Source organism: Phoxinus phoxinus, assembly GCF_949152265.1.
Source record: "Phoxinus phoxinus genome assembly, chromosome: 17".
Classification (NCBI taxonomy): Eukaryota; Metazoa; Chordata; class Actinopteri; order Cypriniformes; family Leuciscidae; genus Phoxinus; species Phoxinus phoxinus.
The window spans coordinates 17,150,459-17,174,794 of NC_136892.1; the positions used below are offsets into that span (position 1 = coordinate 17,150,459).

A 24,336-nucleotide genomic window follows, 5' to 3' on the forward strand; every position below is an offset into this window, starting at 1 on the left:
CCTTACCAGTCTGACTCTCTAACCATTAGGCCATGACGTCCCTATCCCTTTAAATCCCTCTGGGCTTTTACTGCAAATGTGTACTCATTTGGACAAAAACTTGTGGACTATCCTGTTTACTTCAAATATCTTTAGAGAGCAGTATTTTTTTCCATTTTTACACAAAATAGGACGATGTGAGCATTATGGAGCCCTAAACTCTCACATCATTTATGTTTCATTCATACTCTATGCCGTAGTGAGACTCATGAGTAATAAGTTCCAGGAAATCCATAATATGGGCAAAAACATTTGCGATCACTTTGGCTGAATAAAACGCATATAAGAGACACTTTGAATGATTTAACATGAAGAGAATTAAAACACCATTGCTACAGTATTAAGGTTTAACTGTGTTCAAGTCATCTCTGATATTTTCATGAGGATTATGTATTGATTATACAAAGCCAATCTACAGCCTTTATCACTGTATATATTGTATAAAATAAGAGAATATCTTTTTAATTTAAATTTGACTGATAGTATTTTTTTTGTGTGCAAGATTTCTATAGATATCGTAATACATCGTTATCGTGAATTCTTTTGGCCACGATAACCATGTAGTGAAAAATCTGATATCGTGACTTAAGCCTTACTTGACATGAACTGTAAACTTGTCCCTCAAATCTGATTGGTTGATTGGAATGTTGTTCTAGGATCAACAAAGATGTTGATCCAAGAACGTGTTGTATTTGGTGAAATCACGTTTACATTAATTTTACAGTACATGCACTTGTGTGTACTTACCTAAGAAATTACTTGGTAATATAAGGTAACTACATGGGTTAGGTTTAGGGATAGTACCTAGTTATTACCATATTACTGTAATTACTATAATAAGTATGTACATCGGGAACAGGACTGAGAAAAAGTGCTACCGGTAATAGATTCATTAATGTGATTAATTTCTCTGGTCTACATCACTGAAATCACTGAAAAGTGTGAAGTAACGTTAACAGTTGTTGAAATACCACCAGGAAGTACATGATATAAGCTAACTTAGCCGTTCTAACCAACCAAACATTGACGCCTTGGAAAATACACACTGCCCCTTTAAGTGAAAATATAAGTTATTTTAGCCACAGATGTCAGTTTTTTTCAGCAGTAAAACCCAGTGCCCTCATTACTGTAGACAGAATGACCTCCACTGAACTACTACTGTGAATCTTGGTATGAAGAGTACTCACCATGAGGGATGGTGTAAATGTGACTCCTAAGAAAGCTGTCACATAAAGGCCCAATGAATTTTCCAACGAGTTAAATTGGCCTGGAGGCGATGATCTGTCTGTTCACACCTGCCGAAGAATAAACCAAGAGCACTCCAGGATATGAGCACGGAGAAGTGTGTGTGTGAGACAGAGAAATAGAGCGAGTAGTTACCCCGAGGAAGCGATACATGTTGTGTGCCTTAGAAACATTATTTGAGATGTGGAGTGTGTCTTTGTGTCTGTGTTTGTGCGGGGTCAGACCATCAGGCTTTCAGCGAGCATGACAGTTCAACCCAGGCGCCGTGGTGCCCCCTTCCTCCCACGGGCCTCCGACTGTCACTTCAGCTTTGTCCAGATTCCCTTTCCCCCGTACAAAAATACTCTCCGGTTTACAAACACTTCCATACGCAATGACACTAGCAGGTCACATACACATTACGTTTAGGTCACAAGCACATTAGTGTAATTTCACAATACAAACACGCATACACACAGAAGCCTGGAGGGAGGTCTTGCTCGGGCCTTTCCCACTGTCGAGGTGACCTTGCCATCCCGAGTGTTTGGAGATGTTCTGCAGTGTTTAACGGGACTTTGACACCAGAGTACGAAGAGATGATCAGCATGTCACAACGTTCCCAACAGCGCGCTTCAGAGTTTCTGTAATGGAACGGACATTTTGCAACATTACAATGTAGAACAACAAGGAGACTATTATTTTTAGTTACAGCTCTATTGGTTACAGCTCTATTGTGAGTCGTCGTGTCTCCATGGAGACGTGATAGAGAGTGTTTGAAACCGTGTTTGTCCACGAGAACCTTTTACTGTGCTTTCAGTGTAGGAGTGACCCATATTCTACGGATTAGATTGATAATTCATTTTGAGTATTCATTAGGGGATTTGCATGGTATTATTTTAATGCGCACGTTGTGTGTTCAAATATTGTTGAGCCCCGTAATAGTTTCTTAAAGGTGTTACATGACCTCTCACATATGAAAATGCAGATACAGATATCCTTTGGCTATTCTGCTTTTTTTTTAAAGATCAGATACAACAATGATTGAACAATGAACAATGATGATTTTATGGCGACAATTTTGTTTGCAAACACAATACTGACTTTGATTATAAAGGTGGACGTACCTCACAAAACAGCTGTGCTGTGAATGGAAGTCAACTTCATAACACACTCCTCACAGCTGAGCATATATATATACATACACTTTTTTACTAAGCAGGACACATTAAATTGGTTTAAAACTTTCTGTAGGATCACATCTTCTCACATACTGTGATCTTTGATATTGAATGACACAAGTCATTCATTTTTGAATATACTCTGCAGTTCAAAAGTTTAAAGAAATGAATGCAAAGATGCATTATATTGATCAAGTTACAGTAAAGACATTTATAACGTTACAGAGGATTTCTGTTTCAAATAAATGATGTTCTTTGTTCAACAAAAAATATTAAGCAGCACAACTGTTTTCAAAAGTGATAATAATAACAAATGTTTCAAGAAATAAGAGCAGCGTCAAATCAGCACAATAAAATTATTTCTGAAGGAACATATTATTTTAATGTGTAATAATATTTCAGTGTAATAACTGTTTAATAGTGTATTTTTGATCAAATAATCTTTTACAAAAATTAAGACCCTCCCAAGTAATTGACCTGCATATACCAATAACCATCATCCATTTTTCCATTACTCTTCACATGCTAAAGTTAAATGTGTTCTGTTTTTTCCAAGATAATAGAAGGTATAGTTCTGTTAATGGCAGTTAAGTTGAATGCAGACTTTTATTAGAAAGCATGAACTATAATTTCTGTTTTGGATCTATTAACATTCCAACAATGTGTTCCAACAACTTTGTAATGCAGGACATTTCACTTTCCTATAAAAATTCAAAGTGGTTTATGGGCCCCTTTAATATAACTGATAATATCATTGGAGACTGTGAAGAGAATGTATATTTCCCTTGAAAGTGAAAGAGGGCGGAATTGTGCGCAGCGTGTATTGGAAAGCAGAACTTTAGTGCAAGCTTGGCAGAACAGGATCTTTGATTAAATTTAAGACTTTCATTCAAAGGAAACGGTGAAAGATGAACAATGTTTTTAACATTTGAGGACAGTCGGATTAATGGACATATGCATAGAGAAGTCACAGATCAAACCAAGTCATGAGGAGCATGAGGGGTTATATCATGTTTTTTAAATATTTTTATTGTTATTAGTTATACAAGCAAAAGTCAACTTTTAGTGTTTAACTTTTTCTTTTTCTTTTTTTTTTTCATACTTTTAATTTACTCGGCATAAAAATGCTGGCTTGTGCATTACTTGTCTGAAACAAGCTGTTTTCTCAATTTAAATCACTTTTGATGTTGATGTTATTGCACAATTTAATATATTCAAAATGAAAAATAACATCAAAAAAAAAAAAATGTGTTTTCAAAATACTGGGAATTTTTCTTGCATACCGACTCTCATAAACTGTTCAGTTTCAGGATCAGTTTTACTACATCGAGCTCCTTTTCAGGAAAGAAACAGAATTATATATTACAAAGATGTTTTATTGTAACTTCAGCAGTCCTCCGGTCTGTTCATTAAGCTCATATGTGATATTTCAGACATTTTGAGCTGTGATGATAATTAAATTCTGCCATACAAAGACTATAAATGACTTTACTTTTGTTTAAACTCTGATCCAGATCTGATTTATGACTAGATTGGCCAATAAGAAGACCCTTTTCCATCATATATGCCTGTTGATAAAGTTATTAATTTATTAATTAATCTGTTATCTTTCCACCGTGTGCACAGCTAGAAATGGAAATCATATTAAAACTCAGACACTTCATTATGAGTCTAATTTGATAGGGATCACTGCAATATTCCAGACAATTAACCACCTGTTTGTTGTTAAACTGTACCCCCCACCCCCCCAGATCTCTCTCTGGTCGTATAGTTGGAGGTGTGTGGTGGTTCTTCACTCTGATTATCATCTCCTCGTACACAGCCAACTTGGCTGCCTTCCTCACTGTGGAAAGGATGGTGTCACCCATTGAGAGTGCCGAGGATCTAGCTAAGCAAACAGAGATTGCTTATGGAACTCTGGATGGAGGATCCACCAAAGAGTTCTTCAGGGTAAGAGAAAAAGTATGTTACTATACTCTTATTCAAAATGTGCAAAATTTTTGCTTCTATCAGTACTCTCAAAGATTGTGCCTTAGCTTTGTATCTTATCTACCACTAAAAGGTGCATATTAATACTTCAATGTACCAATATTCACCTCTAAGGTATTAATATGCACCCTTTGGAGAAGATAAGGTACAAATATGAGGGTACAACCATGGTGAGAAGCTTTTGTAGCCCTAAAGGTAAAGTTTTTGCACATTTTATCCATACACCAAGAATACAAACAGTTGATCTAAATGTCCTGAATTGACACGCTGAAGGACCACGATATCAGGTACTTTGTGTATTTTAAATTCAAGTTTAGAAATGTAAATAAAAAGGACGCCTTCTGTCTATGTCTGTGTTTCACGTGGTATATTTGCTGTCTTCAGTTCTGTGTGGGAGTATATAGACAGACTGTTATGTGAGGAAAAGCCAGAAATTTATGTTTTAAGATGTTATTAAATTATAATCGACATCTTTCAAACCTTATTCATGTACACTACGTTTAAAAGTTTGGGGTTAAAGATTTATTAGTCTCTTATGTTCATTAAGGCTGCACATATTTTATCAAGAAAAAATAACTGTAAAAACTGATATAGTGAAATATTATTGCAATTTAAAATAACTTTTTATTTATTTAAATATATTTTAAAATGCAATCTATTCCTGTCATGGCAAAACTGAATTTTCAGCATTTGCTGCTCAAGAAACATTTCTTATTATTATCAGTGTTAAAAACAGTGTTGCTAAACATTATTGTGGAAATCATGATACTTTTTTCAGAATTCTTTGAGGTATGGAAAGTTTAAAAAGAAGCTTTTATTTAAAATAGAAAATGTATAGTTGTAAAGTTATGAAAGTCTTTACTGTTACTTTTGATCAATGTAATGCATCCTCGCAGAATAAAAGTAATACTTTTATTTATTTATTTATTTAAATCACCCCCAACTGTTGTGTATTTTTAAATATGGTACAAAACAGCAGTTCTTTTGAACTATTACTTTTGATCAATGCATCGTGTACACAAATCATATTGAGGCAAACACAGAAATCTGACTTCTTAACCTGACTTCATTATAACCCCCTTCCTCAGAGATCAAAGATCGCAGTATTTGAGAAGATGTGGTCCTACATGAAGTCCGCAGAGCCTTCTGTGTTTGTGAAGACGACAGACGACGGTGTCGTGCGGGTGAGGAAGTCCAAAGGGAAGTATGCTTATCTGCTGGAATCCACTATGAATGAATACATTGAACAGCGCAAACCATGTGACACCATGAAGGTGGGAGGAAACCTGGACTCAAAGGGCTATGGAGTAGCCACACCCAAAGGATCCGCCCTGAGGTACACCTGAGCCCCTTAATACTTCAACCAAAAATGTTTTCTTTTTTGACAATGATTATGAATCGTTAAAAGTATGAGAGTTTACAATGGAGATATTTCTGAAGGCATTACAAGTGTGTAAGGGCTTCTCCTACAAATGGTGGCTTACTTAAAATGTTTCTCCATACTCAGTTTAATATGCATAGACGATTCTAAGTATCCAAAGTATTTAGCTTTAAAATTAATATAGAATTTTTTTAATGTCTATTTTTTTAATTTATGCAAAAAAGTAGCCACAAGTAAAGTTAAATAAGACTTTGTCTTAGCTTAAGAGTTCTTTAGGACCGAGCTTATCGTTTTTCAAAGAAGCATCTCCTCTGTAACCTCTGATTTTATGTGTTGACTGAAATGAGTTATTATTGTCTGTTTATGTTCTGTACCATCAATTCTCATTACCACAAAATGTGTACTCCTGCTTAACATGATTTCATCATCAAGATAGCTATTTTTAATGTTTATGTGTTAATATCACATCTCATACTTGCATCTCACCACATTGACTAAATGCATTTCAATACTTTTGTTCTTTTATACATAAATCAAAAAACACATCCTTGAGAATAATGGCCGCAGCGGCCCACAAAGCCCATTGTGCTTTTTTTAAATGCTAAACTCTGATTTGAATAAGAGCTGTGTGCCTGTTCAGTAGCATTCAACTATAGAAAACATTTCGTAAGAGTTGATTTCAACATCTAGACAATACATGCTCTACCGTTCAAAAGTTTGGGGTCGGTAATATTTTTTTTTAATGTTTTTGACTGCACCAAGACTTATTTAATCAAAAACACAGTCAAACAGTAATACTATTACAATATAAAATAATCGTTTTCTTTTTTTAATATTATGTTATTTATTCTGGGATGGCAAAGCTGGATTTTCAGCATCATTGCTCCAGTCTTCAGTGCCACATGATCCTTCAGAAATCATTCTAATATGCTGATTTGCTGCTCAAGAAACATTTCTGATTATTATCAATGTTGAAAACCAGTTGTGCTGCTTAATATTTTTGTGGAAACTGTTTCTTTTTCAGGATTCTTTGATAAATAGAAAACGTCTCGGTTACGTATGTAACCCTCGTTCCCTGAGTACAGGGAACGGAGACGTGTCGTCCCAATTCGTCAGGGAACTCCCCGACGACACGTCGGAGTTCCCAGGACGAAAGGGAACAGCAGTTTATTTTTCAACTTTTATCCGTTTTAATGTAATATTGTCTCACAGACACATAAATTGCATTCTTATGACTCATAAAGGCCTTTCAAACAGTAACACAAATGTTTCTCTCCCACTACTCCAAAGCTGATGAACGTAAATGTTGACCATAAACTTCTGGCATTTTCACCATTTTTCTCTCAAATTCTCCTCTCATGTGCTCCATTTTAGATGTTGAGATGGTTTTACCTATCATTATCCTCCCTGACATCCTTGTTGTCTTGTGTACTCTGCAGATTTCAGATTAATGTTCATGGATGAAGTCTGGCTTTGTTTTAGTCATCCATAAGCACATCGGCCTCTTTCTCGCCCTGTCTCGAGGGGTACAGAAAGAAGTCAGGGATTTTACAGAGAAAGACACACATATGAGAATGGGCCGCATTAAGAGCGCTCTGGGTTTGATTGCAGTGTTGGGATTTCCCAAAATATGGAACGCAACCACAGCGTATTAGATTTTCCAGAGCTAATCTACAGTAATATTGACTTTATCTGGGAATCCTCTTACTCAGACCACGCTGTGACAAAGGGCTTAAATCCAGAGCATTGCTAATTCGTCCCGTTTCCTCTCCCACAATCCGAGGTCTTGCTCAGTAAAATCTCTCATAATTTGGTCACAGTACTTTTTTTTTTTTTTTTTACACTTTAGCACAACACAAGACAACTAATATTACATCAACAAGCCCAGCAGAGCCAGGCACACAGTCAGATCAGTTTTATGTTCTGTTCACTTCCTCTACGACTTAATAGACTCACTTTTATTTGACACAACCTCTGCCTCGCCGTATCATATCACCAATGCTGACCCAGCTTATTTTATTATCATTTCAAGAAACCCAGTAAACCTGGCAGTGTTAAAACTGAACGAGCAGGGCCTGTTGGACAAATTGAAAAACAAATGGTGGTACGACAAGGGAGAGTGTGGCAGCGGAGGAGGTGATTCCAAGGTCAGCCCCAATATGAGCTATCCAGCGGGTAACCACCACCTTGGGGGGGGTAACCGGCAACCTCAGTTAACAAACACCTCGGCTGCAGTTGTACACCAATTGAACATATTCCAACTCGTTTTTTGTTTAATGCGATTGAGGCGTTTAAATGACTGACAGTCAATTATAACATTGAGTATCATACTCAAGATTGTGCAAATCCGAGTGTTTTCGATCTCTTTTGCCGGTTACCCAAAGTGATATAGTAATACACATCTTGCAGTAGGGAGAAAGGTCACAAAAGCTAGATGGAGTATTAATGCATATCACTTTGGCAGTGACAGTTTTCAAACTCTGTGACTGTGCTGTTCTTTCCTTTTTTCTGCTTTTGTTTTGTTAGTTTTCTTTTCTATTTATCTGTAGACATGTAGAACACATCAAAAAAGTAATTATGGGTGTATGTTTGCTTAAATGCTGAATAACATAAGATAACATGGGTAATGTTATTTATGTTATTTTCCTGGTTGAAGAATCCCCGTAAACCTAGCGGTGTTGAAACTCAATGAGCAAGCCGTCTTAGACAAACTGAAAAACAAATGGTGGTACGATAAGGGGGAGTGTGGAAGCAAGGACTCCGCCAGAAAGGTCAGTTCACTCATTGGTCCTTTCCCTCACTTAGAGATACAGCTTTAGCGCTTTACTAAAGGCCCTGTCCTCCTCTCTCTCTCAAACACGCACCACAGCCAACGCTCTGTCTCCAATCTGCCATTTACCAAGAGACTCGTGCGCACTGTCATCATGTTGCTGTCTGGCCCCTATTACTTCCCACATTACAAAATAGATGTGATGCTTGTGGTGTATTTATAGAAATAGTCAACATAGTTTTTTTTTTTTTTCACTCACTTCGGTGCTTGGTTCTGAGCTTGCCGCATTTACAAATTATTGAGCTTTTCCTGCTCATTTGGTCGCATTCACTAACCGTGCGTACGTACATATTCATGTGTAAAACTCAAACCTCTTCACTCGTAAATCATGTTAATCAATAAAATCACTCGCTTAATGGACTCCGGATTTGAGGGTTATATTGTATTGTACTATATTATAACAAATATAACATTTTTTTATAATATATATACCGGTGTGTGTGTGTGTGTATATATATATATATATATATATATATATATATATATATATATATATATATATATATATATATATATATATATATATATATAAAAATACTTTAAACTTTAGCAGTCACATCTGTTTTAAACTATTATTCAGATATTACATTAATAAACTATTATACTTCAGAAAAGAGAGGTCAGGATAATGAGTAGCTATTAACCTTTAGTGGCAAAAATATTACTATTAAAGAGTAGCTCATCTTAATTAGTTTACATTACATTTGAATACTATTATTATAGTCTTGAATTATGCTAATTTCTTAAGTACCGGTATATTAAATCTATTCAGCTCCATCACTCTAGTGAATATGTAATAAGCAAAGATATATTCTGATCAATAGGGCTACATGTTAAATGGACAATATATAAAATCCAAAGAATTTCAATAAGAAAAAACAAGATGAAACCCTGAGGTGCTCAGTATAGTTGCTGTTTGGTATTTTTTTTATTTTTGTCATGGTATCTGCTTCCTCCTAAAGTCCTCCTCACAACAACAGCAACATATAAAGCCTAAAGCCACCCATTCATCTCAGCATGAGTAAATGGCAGTCTGGAGAGAAAAGCGTTGCCATGGAATGCCCTCTAACAGGATTGCTCTTCCCCTTAGAGTCCTTCAATGCTGTCTTGTCTCTGTCCAAAGACAATGTGCATGCCAATGGATGAGACCTCAGTACGGTCACCAAACAGATGCATGTCCCTGACTCCCACCACCCCTGACGTGACGTCTCTGCAACCAGAGACCGAGAGAGACGCCGAAGGGTCTCAGTTATGACCCTTGGGCAAGAAATATTAACTCGGAAGCCAAGAAATTCCATAAACAAGACAAAAAACGTCTCGGTTACGGATGTAACCCTCGTTCCCTGAGTAGGGAACGGAGACGTTACGTCGAAATGACGACGAATGGGGTTCGCTTAGAAGCCTATCCTCTTCGAATATTAATAAAACGAGCCAATGGCAAGCAAATGCCATGGGTCTGCTGAATTTGCATAGCGTAACTCCGCCCCACAGTGTGGGTATATAAGGAAGTGAGCCGGCAACATGCAGATATGTTTCTTCGCTGAAGGAGCCAAGCTGAACTCAGGCTGTTCCAGCGGTACAGCGGAAGTGGCAGGAAGACGTAACGTCTCCGTTCCCTACTCAGGGAACGAGGGTTACATCCGTAACCGAGACGTTCCCTTTCGTAGTCACTTCGAGTTACGTCGAAATGACGACGAATGGGGTTCCCAGTCCAATCACGCCACCTCGGCTGTCTTCCAGTGCCCTGCGTAAGTCTGAGCTCCCTGTCGTGAGACTAGCACGGACGAAGGACTCCTACTTAACACAGGAATACCAAGGTACACTGGGAAGCATATCACAGTGGAAATATGCAATCAGTGCCCGCCCGAAGGGGGGGGACTTAAGAAAACACATATGACCCGGAGGGGGGTGCATACGGATAACACTGGGGTGTCCAGCCCGTAGGGTGGAGTATTTCAACCCCAGGGGTGGCAGACTGGCTTGCCAAGGGAAAGACACATGCTCGAAGGAGGCTTACAGTGGAAATACACACGTGGGGGTCGCCCAGCGGGGGAACCATGCACATGGTGGCACCTAGCCAACGCGAAAGCTGCCGGAGGCATAACTCTGGCGTTGACGTCAACAGCGCTGGAGGAACTCAGGGCTTATCAGGCTCACCTGAGGAGAATATCGCACGTATCCAGTCCGTGGAGTGGAATGGCGAGCAAGCGAAGACACCTGAGCGGGTCCTAGCACCGGCTGGTTGAAGCGAGTACTCGGGAGGACACTGGCTCCACTCGGAGATTGTAGAATCTGGCGAATGTGTTGGGTGTCGCCCAGCCTGCAGCTCTGCAGATGTCTGTTAGCGAGGCGCCATGCGCTAGAGCCCAAGAGGAGGCCACACTCCGGGTGGAGTGGGCCGTCACACCAAGGGGGCACGGTCGACCTTGCTGCTGGTAAGCCAAAGCAATGGCGTCCACTATCCAGTGAGACAACCTTTGCTTGGAGAGAGCCCTTCCCTTCAGCTTCCCACCATAACAGACAAAGAGCTGGTCTGAGGTCCTGAAACATTGCGTTCTGTCTACGTAAGCACGGAGGGCGCGTACTGGACAGAGCAATGCCAAGGCTGGGTCTGCCTCCTCCAGGGGCAGCGCTTGCAGGTTCACCACCTGGTCCCGGAAGGGAGTGGTGGGAACCTTGGGCACATATCCAGGCCGGGGTCTCAGGATCACGTGAGAAAAGGCCGGCCCGAATTCCAGGCACGCTTCGTCTACAGAAAATGCGTGCAGGTCCCCTACCCTCTTGATGGAGGCCAGAGCAACCAGGAGCGCTGTCTTAATTGACAGGAACTTAAGCTCCACTGATTGCAGAGGCTCAAAGGGAGCACTCTGCAGGGCAGTTAGTACCACTGAGAGGTCCCAAGAGGGAACGAGAGGAGGGCGAGGAGGCTGTAGTCTCCTCGCTCCTCTCAGGAACCTGATGACCAGGTCGTGCTTTCCCACGGACTTACCATCAACTGCGTCGTGATGTGCGGCGATAGCGGCAACATATACTTTCAGGGTGGAGGGAGACAGCCTTCGCTCCAACCCATCCTGCAGGAAGGAAAGCACGACACTGATCGGGCATGATCTGGGGTCTTCTGAGTGAGAAGAGCACCAAGAGACGAAGAGGTTCCACTTCAACGCGTAGGCATGTCTAGTGGACGACGCTCTAGCGGAAGTGATGGTAGCCACCACCGCTGGTGGTAGGGTACTCAAACCTGCCTCGTCCCGTCCAGGAGCCACACGTGGAGGTTCCAGAGATCGGGACGAGGGTGCCAAAGGGTGCCCCGTCCCTGAGAAAGGAGGTCCTTCCTCAGAGGAATTGGCCAGGGAGGTGCTGTCGCGAGGAGTACAAGTTCGGAGAACCAGGTTCGGGTGGGCCAGTGCGGCGCAACCAATATGACCTGCTCCTCGTCCTCCCTGATCTTGCACAGGGTCTGTGCAAGAAGGCTCACTGGGGGAAACGCATATTTGCGGAGGCCCCGGGGCCAGCTGTGCGCCAGAGCGTCCGTGCCGAGCGTGCCCTCGGTCAGGGAGTAAAACTGGGCGCAGTGGGACGAGTCGTGGGAGGCAAACAGGTCTACCTGTGCGTCCCCGAACTGATCCCAAATCAGCTGGACCGCCTGGGGATGGAGTCTCCATTCTCCAGGAAGAGGCTGAAGCCGTGAGAGCTCGTCGGCTGCACAGTTCAGGTCTCCCGGAATATAAATGGCTCGAAGCGACCTCAGATGCTTCTGACTCCATAAGAGGAGGTGGCGGGCGAGTTGCGACATACGGCGGGAGCGTAGACCACCTTGTCGGTTGATGTACGCTACTGTCGCGGTATTGTCTGATCGGACTAGTACGTGCTGGTTCTTGAGCAGCGCCCGGAAGCGGTGCAGAGCGAGACGTACTGCCAGCAACTCGAGGCAATTGACATGCCATAGGCGGTGGGGTCCTGTCCAGGAGCCCGCGGCAGCATGTCCATTGCACATGGCACCCCAGCCCGTGGAGGAGGCATCCGTTGACACAACAACATGCCTGGAAACTCGTTCTAAGGGCACTCCGGCCCGTAGAAAGCTGAGGTTCGTCCACGGGGAGAAGGTCTGACGGCAGGTCGGAGTAACTGGTACTCGGAGCTTGCCCTGGTGCCATGCCCACCTCGGGACTCGATCGTGAAGCCAGTGCTGAAGCGGTCTCATATGAAGCAATCCGAGCGGCGTTACCGCGGCTGCAGATGCCATATGCCCCAGGAGCCTCTGAAAAAGTTTCAGTGGAACCGCACTCTTGCTCTGGATTTGTCTCAGGCAAGTCAGCAGTGACTGCGCGCGCTCGCTCGTAAGCTGCGCGCACATGGCGACCGAGTCGATTTCCATACCGAGAAAAGAGATCCTCTGCACGGGGCAAAGTTTGCTCTTCTCCCAGTTGACCCGAAGGCCCAGACGGACTAGGTGCCGGAGCACTAGGTCCCTGTGTTCGCAAACCTGGTCCCGAGAGTGAGCTAGGATTAGCCAGTCGTCGAGATAATTCAGGATGCGAACCCCGTGTTGCCGTAGCGGCACAAGGGCTGCCTCGACGACCTTCGTGAAGACGCGAGGAGACAGGGCCAGCCCGAATGGGAGGACCGCGTACTGGTATGCCTGCCCCTCGAAAGCAAACCGTAGAAACGGCCTGTGTCGAGGAAGAATGGAGACATGAAAGTAGGCGTCCTTCAGGTCGATCGCTGCAAACCAATCCTGTGGCTGCACACATTCGAAAATGCGCTTGGCCGTGAGCATCTTGAACGGAAGCCTGTGAAGGGAACGGTTCAAGACGCGCAGATCCAGGATTGGTCGTAACCCACCGGTTTTCTTGGGGACAATGAAGTAGGGGCTGTAGAAGCCGGACCTCATTGCGGCTGGAGGGACAGTCTCGATCGCACCCTTCGCCAGCAGGGTGGCGACCTCCGCTCTCATGACAGGGGCATTGCCACCGACCATAGTGAAGCGGACTCCCCTGAAGCGGGGAGGAGACCGCGCGAACTGAATCGCATAGCCGAGCCTGATGGTCCGCGCGAGCCAGCGGGACAGGTTGGGAAGCTCTAACCAGGCTCCCAAGGACTGTGCCAGCGGGGTCATGCGGACGACAGACGTCCCCGCGGGGGTGCAGCGAAGCGGAATGACCGGCCCGGACGTGGGTGGCATAGCGGCCCGGTGTGGGGGCACGGTCATTAGCCGCGTCCTGCCAGAGGGAGCCAGGGAAGGACCAGCGTTCCACGGGGGCGTGCTCTGGCAGGGGTCTGGCGACAGAAGGGGATGAGAGCGGCGGGGCCCGTGGGCGGCGCGCACTGTCATTCCCTTCTGGGGGCTCAGAGATGGGGATATCAGTTCTTTCTTTAACCACATTAGGGTGCTGCCCACCCGTGGGTGAGCAGCGGGGAGTGGAGAACAAAGGATTCTCCCCCGGCCCTCCACCGGGGGAAGGAGTGGTCCTGCTACCATCTCCTGAGAAGAACTGATGGCCATCTCTGAGCAGCCCGTCTCAGGAGCGCCGCTTGGCCTGGCGTTTAGCGGGGCGCGGGGCTGGAGAGGGCTGGGGCGCCTGCCTGCGGCGTCCTCCACGACGCGGCCCGGGTGAAGGCTGCTGCTGGGGCCGTGCGGGAGGGGCGGGAGCCGCGGGAGGGCGCCCTCGGCGGCGAGCAGGCTGAGGCGTCTGAACCGACGGCTGGGTGGAGGCAGCAGCGGGCCGTCGGGGCAGAATATGACGAATAGCCTCAGTCTGCTTCTGGGCGGTTGAAAACTGTTGGGCAAAATCTTCAACCGCTCCGCCGAAGAGGCCAGCCTGGGATATGGGGGCGTCAAGCAGACGAGTCCGCTCAGCGTCCCTCATATCGGCCAGGTTGAGCCAGAGGTGTCTCTCCTGGACCACACTAGTGGACATCACCTGGCCCAGGGAGCGTGCGGTCACTTTCGTCGCCCGGAGAGCGAGGTCAGTGGCGGCACGCAGCTCATTGAAGAGCCCTGGGTCAGTCCTCCCCTCGTGCATGTCCCTGAGCATCTGGGCCTGGTAGACCTGCAGAGTGGCCATGGCATGCAATGAGGCGGCTGCCTGCCCCGCAGCTCTATAGGTCTTCGCCACCAGGGTCGACGAAAACCTACAGGCCTTGGAGGGGTGCTTAGGATCACCACGGGAAGAAGCACTCTGTGGACACAGTTGCATCGCAACAGAGCGTTCAACCATAGGCACCCCAGTGTACCCGTAAACAGCCGCCTGATCGAGAGGAGGAAAGGCGGAGGAGGTCGCCGAGCGATCACGGGAAGACAAGGGTGTCTTCCAGGACCTCGAGACCTCCTCATGCACATCCGGGAAGAAAGGCATTGGGGTTGGACGCCGACGTGAATCGGCGGCCGCGCCCAAAAACCAGTCGTCCAGACGCGAGCGCTCGGGGCAGGGTGGCGGATTGCACTCTAACCCGATGCTCGCGGCTGCCCGGGAAAGCATGGCCGTCAGCTCGGGATCAGGATCGGGCAATGCTGACGCGCCCGGAGGCGGCAGCACAGCCGACCCCTCATCTCCCGAGGACTCCTGCCCACCTTGTGATGCTGTGATCGACATAGCATCGTCATTAGGAGCGCCAGACGGCGCACTCGGTCCGCCGCCGACCGTTGGCCGGGACTGATCGAGCGCATCATCTGGTCGGCTCGCGGGTTGCGGCACTTGAGAGGGGGATGTGGCCCGAGGACGAATCGTCGGTTGTTGTTGCCACACCGTCACCCTCAGGTCACCCTGGCCACCAGCCGAAGTACCAGCTCTATTACTAGAGGGGGTAGATCGGGGTGTGGATGAGGGGACTCTCACTCTTTCGAGATCACTGAGTCTCGACCGTAGTGTCGCGATGGTCATGTTTCCGCAATGAAAACATGAGTCATCCACAAGCGCTGCTTTGGCGTGCTCTAAGCCCAAACACGCAAAACAGCGATTGTGCCCATCTAAATCAGACAGCCAGTGACCACAACCAGAAGGGCACGGGCGATGCATCTTTAAAAAGACGTGCCACGCGCTTTGCTCTTTTAGAGAGAAGGAGAAATCCCCGCAGATGCTGAAGCGACCAGGGAGAGAACACACACACACTGGCAGATCACTGCTCAGATCGCAGGGAATGTGCACTCGCTGGAACTCGCTGTCACACCAACACCTGGAGGGAAGCTCGTCTCGAAGAGGAATAGAGATGATACTCAGGATGGCTTGTGGAGTGAAGGATAAACTTGGCTCCGAAAGCGAAAACATATCTGCATGTTGCCGGCTCACTTCCTTATATACCCACACTGTGGGGCGGAGTTACGCTATGCAAATTCAGCAGACCCATGGCATTTGCTTGCCATTGGCTCGTTTTATTAATATTCGAAGAGGATAGGCTTCTAAGCGAACCCCATTCGTCGTCATTTCGACGTAACTCGAAGTGACTACGAAAGGGAACTTGGTTTATACCTGCATGTTTTGAAATAATAAGGACTATATATTTTATATCAGCGGTAGATATAGTTTAAATGTAAACAGGGAGATATCTTTGATTTTATTCATATTTTATTATTTTATTAAATATTAATATTTTATTTCTAATTCTTTGTTAAAAATGAAACCACTATGCCAAGACAGTCAGAAATTTCTGAAAGATTGTTTGTTCCAAGCTGACGCATGTGTTTGCATGATTTAGGCAGCTCTTTTTATTGCGGATTCATTTTAAATACTGTGACAGAATGAATAGTTATCGTACTATAAATGTATAGCGAATGTATAAGTATCTAGATTTGGTTGTGTACATTATATCGTATAGCTGTAAATATCATGCTGTGTGTTTATTTAATAGCTGTGATAGAAAGAGATCATTTATGTTTGTTGCTGTCCTGTAGATTTGTGTGTGTTAATGTGTTTGTGTGACAGATCACAGTTCAAGTGTTTGATTGTCGCCTCTGCTCTGCAGGATAAGACCAGCGCTCTGAGCCTCAGTAATGTGGCTGGAGTTTTCTACATTCTGATTGGTGGGCTTGGGCTTGCCATGCTGGTGGCCCTTGTTGAGTTCTGTTACAAATCCAGAATCGAGTCTCGAAGGATGAAGGTGTGTAACAACCATTACAAGCATCTACAGCCCAGTAAAGTGCAGTATTTAGATCCATACACATTTAATTATGGGCTTTGCATTTGGCACTTATAATGTTTTATAACTTCTATCGTATACTGACCTCACTTCCTCTGGGAGATCTGGCAGAGGAACGTGTTGGCATTTAAGAGGTAATTGTGGGTGGGTGTAAACATCATACCACCCACTGCGCCTCTCTCTAATCCTGGAGCACATTGCTCTCGAATGCTTACAAAATTAAGAAGAATACAGTGACTTATATAGATTCAATTACCCACAAACCCATGTGGTGACTCATAATTTTCATTTAAGGTCTTTCAAAGGGAAATCTGAGAGGTAATTTTAAGACATGGTTTACGAAACACACAGCGTTGCCTAAATATACTTTTCAGATGGCAATTTTGGTCACACTTTACATTAAGTAGCCTTAACCTCTATGTAATAACATCAAATACCTACAAGACTATGGATTTACTGTGTAACACATTTACTGTTAATGAGTTTGAGGAGTAGGGTTAAGGTTAGGATTATAGGGGTTAGGTTTTGGGGTAATGGTTGTGTTACGGTTAGGGGTAAAGTTAACAGTGTATTTAAAATGATTAGATTAATAATAATAATTCATTACATTTATATAGTGCTTTTCTCTGCACTCAAAGCGCTTTACATAGAAGGGGAAATCTCCTCAACCAGATTGCCATGATAACTTGAGTACATTTTCTTTTCCTGTGTTTATGTATTTCTTACTGAAACAGTACATTTTGGTGGGACATATAAAAACATACCTAATATGACTTATTTTCTTCACTGGAACACAAAAGAAGATATTTAAAAAAATCTATTTTTTTTATTGAAAGTCAATGAAAGTCACTTTCACTGAATGGACAAAAATAATTGCAAGAATCTTCAAAATATGTGTTCTGGAGAGAAAAGAAAGCTAACAACATGAGAACGGCATGAGGGCGAGTAAACAATGACAGAATTGTAGTTTTTGGATCAACTATCCCTTTAAGTTTTACACTATGTATTTCACCTTGTTTTTTTGTGTCATGTGACATTCTTCTTCATTCTTCAAGTGTTAAGACATTACAATCGCATAACAGCCACATTTAAAATATCACAGCAACAAATCGCTGTTGCTTGCAGGCCAATTAGTCTGCATGAGCCTGAGCAACATAATCCCCAGCAATCCACTGAAGTGTGCTGGATTTAAATCATTTATTCGTCAAGGATGTGCAAGCCAACATCCACATCATTAGCTCCAGTTTCAAGCCTACAGGGTTTCATTATGTAAAATTGCTACATGAGAGAGTGGCTTCAAGTTAGTGTGGCACTGGTCTCATCATTGCTGCACTTGATGGCTGTTATTTTTCACCATTTCTTATCATGAATCATTGCCTTTACCGACTGGAGCAAATCCTTAGATCAAATGAAATATGTTTACGCGTAATTGAGGTCAGAGCTGGTGAGTACAGTTAGCCGGCTTTAAAAAAGCTCTCTCTTGTCGTTTGTGCTGCAATGCCTGTGCAATGTGCTGAGCAGCTTCTTTGTGTTTTTCTTCCTAGCAAATCATTGACGCAGCCATGCTCAGCTCCACTCTGACCAGGATGGGCAGCGGAGGTGAGAACGGACGTGTGATGGCCCATGACTTCCCCAAAGGGGCACAGACTCTGCCATGTATGGGCCAGGCGGCCGCCATGGGCCTCAGCACCACTGGGATGTAAACGGCCATCAGCCTCTCTGAGATCAGGGGACATCAGGAGACCAAGAGTGGGAGAGGACGTGAGAGACACTGCAGCGTACAGCTCACCTGCCACTAAAGTACTGCCAAATGGATTCATGGACACACTTTGGGCTCCAAATGAATTTAGATAAAGATGGAGGAAAATTACTTTTCTAATAATATGTTTTTTTGTTTGTTTTTTGGGTGGGGGGTGGGGGGGGGACTTCTCCAGTGCAATAAGGAGACCATGCGTGAGGTGTTTTTGTATGAAGCATCATTTTTTGAGAAAAACTGAGTTGTCCCTCAATCTCATAAATTACTGACAATTGAACTGCAATGTTTCTTTATTGTCTCGTTTCCCCCAAATCACAGTTTTCCAGCTGTGCTCATTTTTTTATTTTCCTCTGCCTTATGATATATCTTTGACACCATCTCTGTAAGAGGAACATTTTTACACAACATTTTTCTTCAACCGTAGTTACACAACATTATTTATCAAATAGTTCAGGTGAAGTGTAATTTCTGCACTAGCATCACCAAGCAGAATTGCAAAATAATAACCTTTTTATGCTATTGGTCAGACAAACAGAGCCCGCCCCATTCAGGTGGGTTATGATGCACATATAGTTGCATATTAATCTGGCAAAGGAATAAGTATCATAAAGGTATAGCTCATCCAAAAAGGAAAATTATGTCATTATTTACTCACCCTTGTGTCGTTCCAAACCTGTATGGCTTTCTATTTCCTCTGAACATCTCTTTTTTTTTTAGATGGGGGTACACCCATCATATTTTTAAGAGCCCGATTACAAAAAAAAAAAAGTCTCACCATTAAATCCCTGTCCCAAGCACACAATTATAATGTTCTCATTGTAATTTTATGTAGCCTATATGACAGACTTAACCGTTTTTTTTCTTTTTTGAAGTGATTCCAATCATATTTCAAGCATTTCAAAACCATAATGGCAAACAGTGTGCATCTGAAGTGTCTCAGCTAAAGGAAATAATCCACTATTTATCAGCTTTAATATATTGGCCAAATTTTCTGATCTGGCTGAAAACGTTAGCATTAAAAATTAACATAATTGGCAGATACCGATATGGTGGCCGATATATTGTGCTTGCCTAGTTTTTTTTTATCTCCGTTGACTGTCATTGTATGGACTTAATTTGAAACATTCTTCAAAATATCTTCTCTTATGTTCCACAGAAGAAAGAAAGCCATACATGTTTGAAACAACATGAGGTTGAGTAAATGTTGACACAAAGGTGAAGTGTATAATTTTTTTCAATCTTAAAGTGATAGTTTAATGAAAATGAAAATTAAGTAAAAAATGATGAATGAAATGAATGTTTGTTTGATGTCGTCCCAGGAAAAACTAGGAAGTGTGCTACATCAGTGTGTCAGCTTCATTGCACAGTCTACAAATGTCTTCCTTTCCAACGGGTTTGATTGGCAAGCCTCTCTAGGGAAGGTGAGTTCTTCCATAGGTGCGGAGAGGCTGATTACCAGTCCTGTCATTGTTACTGCTGTAGCTCACAGTCTCAACCTTCACTTATGAACACTTTGGATCAATCACCGCTTCCCCTATCCATGCTGCCCAAAAGAGTGAGAGTTACAGAAGTCAGAGAGAGAAAAGGGGGTGTAGACTACGCTTTTTGTATTTATTGCTTTTTGTGTTATTGTTATTGTGCCACTTCTGTTCGGTCTTCCTTTCCTGGTTTACATGACATTTTTCTTTTGATGTAGCTGATATGTATAGTAAATCATTCCCACACTGAATGGCTATTAAGTTGTGACAGTATTAACAGATTCAAGGGCAGCATGAGCACCCAGCAGACCGTCTACCTAGAAACCCTAAAACTTCTGTTTGTAATAATATTGTCATTGTAATAACAGTTGAAATATTGACACGTAAACAACGATTCCGTAAAAATAATTGTATGGAAATCTGCCTAATAGCGGACACAGGGACAACAACATAAATTGCTCGTGCTGTGAGATTAATAGCCTGACTCTAACAGTCCATTTGAGAGGAACAAAGCACGCTAGCGACGGCTTGTTTGCTACGATCCTTGCTTTATGCTCCAATAAAATGAACACACTTTTGGATACATAGACATGAAAGAAATGATGTCATTAGCAAATGATGATACTCAAGCCTATTGCATCTTAAACTGACTTTTATCATTTTGAGGTGCCACATCAGGCCTTGTGTTTCTCTACCAGACTGGACGCACTGATTCAAGCACAGGACAGGACGCGAGATGGATGAGATGAGCTCTAATGGACCTGATTATCAGTAACTATGAACGAGCGCAGGTAAACCTGAATGTCAATACTCTAAGCACAAGATCTTCGTTCAGCCATACAGGAGAACTTTCTCTGAGGCTCTGTGGTGGAGCTTTTCTCTGTTTGTATCCTTCCTCCATACTTTGCCAGTGGACTTTCCGCAGTCCTTACGCCGTCTGTCCTTTTTATTGTCGATTCCGTTTGTACAAAGTAGAGAGAATCAACCATGACATGACGTGGAACATTTGTGCTGACAAAACAGAACTTTGTGGCCTTTGTTTTCCATTATATGGGTTATTTGTTTCGTTTATTATATTTTGAATTATTTCTGGTCTTGTATTTAAAGTGAAATTCTGTATTTTAGATGGTTTTTTTTGTTGGTTTCGCACTTCTAGTTTTAAATAGGGCTGTCAATCGATTAAACATTTTAATCGAATGAATTACGATATGCTGATTAATTAATCGAATTAATAGCATACTGTGTATTTCCATGTGTGCTGAGAAATAAAAAATAATTTTAAATCAATTAATTGTTTACAAGTACAACATTGTTGTGGCATGGCAGCGTTATAGACATTACAAAAAGTAATTTATATATTGTCAATAAGTCATATTGTTTCTTTCCATATCATTGAGCATAAGCACTTAGTCCATAATTCATTTTGCAATTGATTTGTCAATCAGGAAACGGAAGTTTTTTTCATTATGTTTATTTTATTATTGCTTATTTTAATCACACTAAATCAACGTATCACATTGACAGCCCTGGTTATACAAAAATCTCCTATTTTTCACATTCACCTCACAAAATACCTTTTAAAAACAGCAGCAAGATGTAATGGCAAGAACCAACATGTTGATGAGGAGTATTCGGAAATAAACTTTTCTTACTGAACGCTTTTTTGCATTCTATCAATTTTTTTGCTTTTTTAATATACAGTATGTCTATCTTTTCTCTTGTTTCTCTCTTCTTGGTTAATGTTTGCATATGTTTTAAGAAGGAATGATACAAGAATCTACAGCCAACTGATCAATCTCTGTATTTCTGCTCAACGTCATCAGATGAATTCATGTTCACGACTGAGCTGCACTGATTCAGAACATCTTATTTGAGCTCTGTTGGCTCTCGGAGTGCTGTATTGATCTCGATAAATGCCACATTTGTTCTCTTCCTTCTGTTTCCCCCCATAGGCCTGGCCTTTCACTCACTCACTCCCAGCTCATGTTCAAGACATAGAAAGTGCCAGAGGCTTTTGTGCATTTGCAAGTGTTCGGAAATTCAGCACTATCTGAACTCAGCTAATTGTGTGCCTACAGGTATGCGTTCATCTCGGAGAGCTGAAGCGGAGCATTTTTGTATGGTTACTGAGGAGGTGTCTAAATTTAAGACCCAGCTTGAGCTGCAGTTCTGTTTGGTGACGTTAATGCGGCTGAAGCGACAATTGGCATACGAAACACTTGCTAAACAAAAGACTTGGACATGTCTGCATATATCTGCTTGGATTTAGATTTGAAAACATTATCTAACCATTTGTTCAAACTCTACAAAACAGATATGAAGTCATTATAGACCTTATTGTGCCATGACGGGTATGAAAGCGAGGCACTGGCAGTGAGGGATACACTTATACCGTGCTTTCAATGGCATCCGCTGTAAAAAGCTGTATAATGCTCTTAGATCACTTATAATTTTCCACAGCTCATGTTGTCTGGGGGTTTTTGTCTACTGAAATTAAAGAACAGAACAACCCACTGAAAAGATGTATCCCTCACAGCCTCGCTTTCATTCCCGTTAAAAATCAAAGATGGTGGTGCTGTGAAAAAAGTCTATTAGACTTCTTGGAAAACTTGAATTTCACTTATTAATTCACATCCTGCTCTCAATCACTCAATCATGTCCTGTTCTCAAAGTTTCTTAAATGCATCAGAATAGAAAAAACTGATACAGATTCCCCAAATGTTCCCCTAAACACGCCAATCCACAGTCACTTACAATAACAGAACAGCGTAATACAATCATAAGCAGACTCGCCTCCTCAGAAACCATGTGTCTGCAGGAGTGAGCTTTAATTATGCTGTTCACGCATGTATTTACCAAGGAGGTGCGTAATTAAGGGTCAAGGTTTGGCTGGTTAGTATGACACAGTTAGCCCTTGCTGGTAGATACTGTAACTACACCGTTCTGGGGGTAAAAGCCTCAAGGTTTAATTGTAAAGTGAATGATCTGAAATGGTACGTCACATTTATTGGGCTCAAAACAGTTCAGCTCTTATGGACTTGACGGAGCTTCACACATTGTTTGCTTTTCCATAACCTTTATAGTTAGCTAAAACTCACTTTACCACTTCTGTTGCGGGGTGAATTTAGCATCCCCAAAATCCCCATCCATTTCCTTTTAAAATCGAATGAGAGATCATGTTTAAATCGTAATATCCTTTAGGTGGATATGTTTGAAACACACTTGTCATTGTCAAAGAAGTTAAAGGTAGGGTAAGCAATTTTCGGAGCGACTAGCAATAGCAAGTTAGCTTTGAAAGCATAAGATCTCACCTTCACTTCAGAGCGTCTCCAAAGCTACGCCTTCTTCGAAACACATGAACGCACACAGCAAAGTTTTCATGGCGTTACCTCATGTCTCAAAGCACATAATATTACAATAATAATGAATTTCGGTTGCAGTGCGTGACTGACGTCTGTCTAACTCTCCATAGCATGAAACGGGGCAGGGTGCGTGCATATATAATATAATATAGGGTATATATATATATATATATATATATATATATATATATATATATTATATTAAACTATTAAAAAGCCAAATGCAATATTATCATTGTATAGTGTTATAAGATTAGACTTTTTTTCTGTGGGGGGGGGGGGGGGGGGGGGGATTTTATTTGATCTCTAATGCAATGTGTAAAAAGCGATAGCAACATATCATGGCTTGAATACCATTATATTATCATCTATATTACAAAGGTTGCAACACAGAGCTGTTTTAAGCCAGACTGATGCCTCACTCAGAACTTCACCATTCTGTAAGCAACCCCCCCCCCCCCCCCCCCCCCTCTCCTAAAACTGTTGCCATGCCAACCCATGCAATTCCATGCCTTAACTTGGGAAAGAGCCTCAGTGTTACAACTTCTGTCCGTAAGCTGTTTCTCATGTCATTTATTTCCCCCTCACATATTCAAACGAGCAGATTGCATTCAAATCATTTGAGCTAAGTGAAAACAAAAACATGATTGCTAATATCAAAGTGACCAACTTCAGCGTGTTTGGTAATGATCAGTCATGGATGCATAGGGTACAGACATCAGACCTCCAATGGATGACAAGCACACTGAGTTCTGATATCTAACGACAATCATTTGTCTAGTGCCCTTGTCATTAATGATGTTAATTCATGTTGATTGACATTGCCATCTGACCTGCTAATAATAACCTCATCCAGAGCTGTTCTGTTATTGAAATTATGTTTGCTATACATCTGTCCTAAGAGTAGATGTCATCTGTGCATCTGTCTGTGTGGCAGTATGAATTGTTTTTCAGAGCTTGTGTGGG

At 42.6% G+C, this 24,336-nt stretch overlaps 1 protein-coding gene across 7 annotated transcripts in view; it reads left to right on the forward strand.

Annotated features, from left to right (window-relative positions):
- The window catches only part of gria1b (glutamate receptor, ionotropic, AMPA 1b), a 63,511-nt gene extending 41,853 nt beyond the window's left edge, over nucleotides 1-21,658 (forward strand). The window contains exons 12-18 of one of the 7 annotated variants that reach the window (XR_013794719.1): nucleotides 4,193-4,391; nucleotides 5,519-5,766; nucleotides 7,844-7,958; nucleotides 16,601-16,735; nucleotides 18,319-18,574; nucleotides 19,850-19,951; nucleotides 20,707-21,658. Coding sequence is in view for 3 of the 7 variants with exons in the window: in XM_079586830.1 (XP_079442956.1) it covers nucleotides 4,193-4,391; nucleotides 5,519-5,766; nucleotides 7,844-7,958; nucleotides 16,601-16,735; nucleotides 18,319-18,477 (856 nt within the window). In the remaining 4 variants the exon portion in view is untranslated. Of the gene's footprint in view, nucleotides 1-4,192; nucleotides 4,392-5,518; nucleotides 5,767-7,843; nucleotides 7,959-8,467; nucleotides 9,089-9,731; nucleotides 9,953-16,093; nucleotides 16,532-16,600; nucleotides 16,736-18,318; nucleotides 18,576-19,849 lie in introns of those variants that run through there. The other 6 variants (XR_013794718.1, XR_013794721.1, XM_079586830.1 and 3 more) reach the window with 6 other exon arrangements.
- Nucleotides 21,659-24,336: the final 2,678 nt, after the last annotated feature.